Source organism: Aplysia californica, unplaced genomic scaffold (assembly GCF_000002075.1).
Source record: "Aplysia californica isolate F4 #8 unplaced genomic scaffold, AplCal3.0 scaffold00082, whole genome shotgun sequence".
NCBI lineage: Eukaryota > Metazoa > Mollusca > Gastropoda > Aplysiida > Aplysiidae > Aplysia > Aplysia californica.
In genome coordinates, this window is record NW_004797352.1 from 1,519,769 (window position 1) to 1,525,689 (window position 5,921).

Below are 5,921 nucleotides of genomic sequence, written 5' to 3' on the forward strand. Positions count from 1 at the left end.
AGTAAATGCTGTCTTAAAAGTATATAAACACAGTTATATCATAGAAAATGAAAACGGAAGTCTTGGTCTCTGTTTGATTAGAATGCAAGTGCGGAACCTGGAAGCATTCAACGGTTGATAATTGTAAAAAATAAAGACAATGATGTAAAGAATTAGAAAATATGATAACAACGGTAACAGGTTCTAAAAAGTGGAATTCAGGACCTTCGCTTTACTATACCTTCTGAAAATGTCTACGTTTATAATCCTGCTGTTTGAATTGCAACATTGCAGAACTTTGCATCATGTGTCCTCGATGAGGTGTCTGGTACCAGGAAAATACATTATGCTGCTTTTTTGTTTAACGACAAAGTAACCCTTACGTACTGCCATCCAGTTTAAACTAACTCGGTACTGGAGTACTTGAAAACCCATTGATTCCAGACACATTTCCAGGAGGGTAACAGTGAGATAACTGAAACCATTCTCGAACATCGGCAATAGATTTTGTGTAGTTCTCAAGGTTCCAAATCCTATGACATATGTGACAGAAAGGCACTGATTCGTATAGATATTCCACGTTAAAGGGGCGTGACGGTGGCTTAAGTATATAGTCTTCATATACAGAAAAGTACTGGTCCTTGATTTTCAGCATCTTAATGTACTGATCAGTGTGTGTGTGGAGATAAAGCATACGCTGTGCGAGCTGCTTTGGAGTTGGGAAATCTGCCACATCTATATAAGCCCCTCGTGGGGCATGACGGGAAACATCACTCGTTCCAAGCACCACAGGTATCAGGTCTAGGCTAAAGTATTTGAATAACTTTTCTGTGACGTAGTCATCACAATACCCATTTTCAAAACTGAGGTAGAACTTATACTTTCTCCCTATAGAAGCAAAACATTCGTAATCTTTCTGTATGTTGCACTTTTTGTAGCCGCCGCCATATCTGCTGACGTGGATGTACTTCTGTAGCTCATCCACATACTCGCCTCTCCTGCTTTGGGTATTGACGTGTGAGACTATCCACGCGACCAGACCGGTCTTCCTGTCGACTATGGATGAATAATCTCGTTCCGGAGGACGATTTCGTCTCCTGATGAGGCCATAAGGAGCGAAAATATCAGCGTCCAAGCGATATGACATGGTCCAGTTGAAGATGTGGTTCCAAGCCGGGTTGTTCAGCCGAGAGCCTGTGTACCAGTAGTGGGGGAGTGGAGCTTCGATGTGGTAGTAGATCATAACCTGGTCTGGTCGCCGAGTAGGAGGTGGCGATTTGATGAACTGATCTGGAAGAAAAAGTTTTGAAAAGGGGATTTTATCTTTCCACGGTGTGTGTTGAATTTGAGTGAAGATGCACTTTAATTTTAATATATAACAGGTTTTGAGGTGAGTAGTGAGTACTGGAGGGTACCATAAATCCCTACCACTAAGCCGTAAACGAGGCTCGGCCAAACTACAACACGGAGCAATCACAGTTGAGCTTTTGAGTAGACCACATAATTCTACACTTATAGAAGCGGAACTCCCTCTTTGCGATCGGTGATTCGCTGTGAGGAATTGAAACTAAAACATGGCGGCCAGTTGAGGGCAGCTTTGACTGCACCACACAGCGAGGCTTCGCGTTGCTATGCACGCTGATGCTAGTGGTAGGGCTTGGAAGACACCTTACATCAGTATTTTAAAGCTTTCTTCGAAGAGGAAATACAGCGAAATAGTCTAGTACATTTTTATTGCCAACAATGTCATAATTGGCAATGTTACAATGTTGTTGTGTGATTGGTTTGGTTTAAAAAAAATGATGGGATGGGATCTTCACACTCACAATACACTTGATAATAACACTAATTACGAACATTAATTCTGTTGGCAAAATATCTAGATATAGTCTAGATTAGTACTACGATAAAGGGGACGTTGACAGTAACATGCTCACTACAATTACATTATTACATTGTCATAAAACTTAAGGCCATCCACAGAAAGCAAAACAGAATAATATATGCCTTTTCTCCAATTTACTAGAAAGAGATCAATAAATTGAGCTTATATTGAGGAAATGTATTATTTCTCACTTTAAGAATTCATCTCTGTGTTTGCATCAGTGAAATATAGTGTGTACAACATGCTTTGTTTAAAGCACGTGCGAGTCTAACAAATACAAGAGATTGGAGAATGTGTCGGTTGCACATAAAATACATAGGCCTATTGCACATGCTGTAAAAAACACAAAAAATGCAGAAAAGGCCTCACATTTTGTTTTACACTTAAAAGCCAATAATGCAAAACAAAGTAAACAAGAGTGGAACTTCCATATGTTTCCTGAATTATGTTCAAAGTCATTTTTGTGTGTGTTGAGAGTGTGGTTTCTAATGCATGAATGATAGGCTCATTCAGATGTGATAATGAAGAAACTTGTGTCTACAGTAACAACAGAAAGAGTTCCATCGTGAGTGATCACTGGTCAAGGATTTCAGAGCTGTGTGCATTTTGAGAAGAATGTATCCCCATACCCTGGATCACATGTCGAGGAGATGAGCTTGTCCCCCTGTAATCCCCGCACACAGTAAACAAACACACATTTTTGAACACGTATAGAATCTAATAGAAAAAATAAGTGGTCTCTTGTTACGGATCAAATTGAAGTCCTGTTACAATTCGATTAATTGATAAAAGCGCGTATCACAATGCATTGGCCAACCCTGCCCTTTAGGCCTACGCTATATTTAATAAATACATTCGTCAGATCTGGAATCTTTAATGCCCGCACACAGTAAACAAACACACATTTTTGAACACGTATAAGTAAAAAATAAGTGGTCTCTTGTTACGGATCAAATCGAAGTCCTGTTACAATTCAATTAATTGATAAAAGCGCGTAGCGCAAGGCACCGGCTGACCCAGCACTATTACGCTATTTTATAAATACATTCGTCAGATTTGGAATCTTTAATCTTTAATTTTTAATCCTCGCACACAGAAAACAAACACACATTCATGAACACGTATAAAAAAATAAGTGGTCTCTTGTTAGGTATCAAATTGAAGTCCTATGTTACAATTCAATAATTGATAATAGCGCGCATTGCAATGCATTGGCTAACCCAGCACTAATCTCTATTTAATAAATACATTCGTCAGATCTGGAATATTAAATTGTAATCATAGTTATATGTGCCCGCGCGTGGGAAGTGAAAGGAATTGAAAATGCTTTCAAAAACAATTATGAAAGTAACATAATTAAAATAGGACTACATGTGCTTATAAAGGCCCGAAAAGGTGTATGGATGCGGAAATTAATGTTTCGGATGAAAATAATACGCTATCTCTACTACTGTAGCGTGCGGTCAAAAATTTGTTGTGCAACTTATCAAATATATAGGCTACTGAACTATTGAACAACTAGATCTAATCTAGATTCTACATCTAGATTCTCCTACTTTTGCACAATGACTTAGATCAAAGATAGTAAAAGCTATAGGGTTACTTCCGAAAACGATAAATCTTGCCATTGTTTTCGGTCTTCAATTCCTCACAGGTCACGTGGTACAGTGCCCGTTCTATTATATATATAAGTGTAGAATTCTGTGGAGTAGACCCAGTAATTCATATAACAGTAGTCCGCTGTCAGTTGATAACTAATGAAAACATATCTGTCCATCCTGAAAATTTTCATAGGTAGTTTCCGAGTCAGCTGGATAATAATAATAATAATAATAATAATAATAATAATAATAATAATAATAATAATAATAATAATAATAATAATGATAATAATAATAATAATAATAATAATGATAATAATAATAATAATAAATGACATTTTATATAGCGCTCAACCCCGATTAAAGGACACAGGCTCTAAGCGCTTTACGATACAACAATAGCACAAAGAAAGAAGACCAAAGGAAAATCTCTCTAAATATTCATCTTATCAATTAAAAACAGACATGACTTCAGCTGACATTAGAATGAATCACAGGATTAATAAATTTAATCTCTCTTAAAATATTTGGCAAAGCAAATTTAATCTCTCTTAAAATACTTGGCAAAGCATTCCAGATCTTGGGGCCTTGATATTCAAATGCCCTTTCACCCATTGTTTCAAGTTTCACAGATGGTAAAAGAAATAGCACAGTCTCGCTTTCTTTTCAGTATGTAATATTTCTTCTCGTTAAGTGCCCTCTACTGAAAGATAGTGTCATTTTTAGTCTCACTTTTGAGAGATTAGGTATTTCAACCGATTTCATCCTATTTTTTCCTGCACTGGCTCGTGAGGACATCTCTTTATCCGGCCTACAGCTTGGACAGGCTAGCCCTGAACGGAATAATGTACCCCCGAGACTCCGAGACTCAACTATTCCTACCAGAACAATCATTTCTCAAGAATGTACAATGAGTCGTGCCGGTATGCTTTTCTATAAAAATCTCGCAAAGTCTTGAATCTTCCGGGATCTCGAGTCATTGATGCAAGTCAATTGATAAAAATAAGACATGTATTATAAATGGCAATTGTATAGCGCATATCCCCGCTCAGCAGTAAACTCTATGCACTTTACAATCTAAGATGATGATGATGATGATGATGATGATGATGATGATGATGATGATGATGGTGATGATGATGATGATGATGATAATGATTATTATTATTATTATTATTATTATTATTATTATTATTATTGGCTTCCCGGGAAGCATACAGCGCAAGCAGCTGATGTAGTGTTCAAACGCTACACATGTACACATTCCCACCCGGATGAAGTGAGGAAAACTGCCTTCACCAAAAGACACAAGGTCGGATCCCTGGCGGATTTTGAACGCACGACCTTTAGCTTGCAAGCCCAGCAGCCTATACGACGTGATTCTCGTTAAACATATTAAAATTTTCACTTTACAGACAACATTTTAAACTACATACATAAGAAGTTAGATATTGATTAGTTTTCAAATCTCCCCATTCTGTCTAAAGCAAGTGTATTGTTATGTAATCAATACACAACTAGACTGATGACTACAGCGGTCAAAAACAGTCATGTACTTGTTATCCATTAGTTGCCTCAACGATCGAACAAGAGCGTCATTGTAACGACTGAAGCCAAAACCAAAACCTAAACCAAAACTAAATCCAAAACCAAAACCAAAAAACAAAACAAAACAAATCGCCCCCCCCCCGAAAAATCACACTCCGATAGTTTGGCACGTGAATGTGAGCAAGTATTTTATATATTATGCACATTTTGGACTCACTGTTTATCAGCATAGCAGAACTGCGCTCTGTGAATGTTCTATTGGAGGTTAGTACACATGGTAAATCAGGACAAAATCTCAAGGGCCGAAGCTCAGAAATTGGAGCTGCAGCTTTCTTGTTCTGCCACCAAAGAATAATCTTCCGCTCAAACCCTTGTGCTTCATTGTTGGCCGTAGTGCCGGACGCCAGCCTCTTCTCGAACTCCGAGATTTTGTCTTTACGTCCCAAGAAAAACACTTCTGGTACAAACGGTATGTAAGGTTCGAACTCAGAGAGGAAGAACTTGTTACTCGAATTATCTTCACGCAGAAATTGTCGGAAAGAGACTCCGTTCTCCCACAGAACGGTCCCGCCATCTTCATCGTTACACCGTGTGAGGCCGAGGCCTAGGTCTATCAAAGAGGTCTTCACGTCTCCATACAGCACGTTGTCTCTGTCGTAGAGGACTTTCTGTACAGGGACATACGGGGGGACGCCATCAACGGCTACTGGACTACCTCCTCCACAATGCACTCGTGGACGCCGCCTTGGCTGTTCTCTGTCGTAAATCAGTGTGTGGAAATTGATGTTGTACAGACTATAGATTATGATCGACAGAGTAGATACAGCCGCTGCTCCAATTAAATGTTTCCTTTTCACCAGTATCTGCATCCTTATGCAGTTATCTGAAAAAATGTAAAAGAAAGTAAC

At 38.5% G+C, this 5,921-nt stretch overlaps 1 protein-coding gene across 1 annotated transcript in view; it reads right to left on the reverse strand.

Annotated features, from left to right (window-relative positions):
- LOC101855778 (4-galactosyl-N-acetylglucosaminide 3-alpha-L-fucosyltransferase 9) overlaps window positions 1-5,882 on the reverse strand; it is a 6,087-nt gene extending 205 nt beyond the window's left edge. The window contains exons 1-2 of the mRNA XM_035968790.1: window positions 5,231-5,882; window positions 1-1,269 (exon numbers count right to left, since the gene is read on the reverse strand). The exon at window positions 1-1,269 is cut by the window's left edge and continues 205 nt beyond it. Coding sequence (XP_035824683.1) covers window positions 383-1,269; window positions 5,231-5,882 — 1,539 coding nt within the window. The 3' untranslated portion in view covers window positions 1-382. The remainder of the gene's footprint in view (window positions 1,270-5,230) is intronic.
- Window positions 5,883-5,921: the final 39 nt, after the last annotated feature.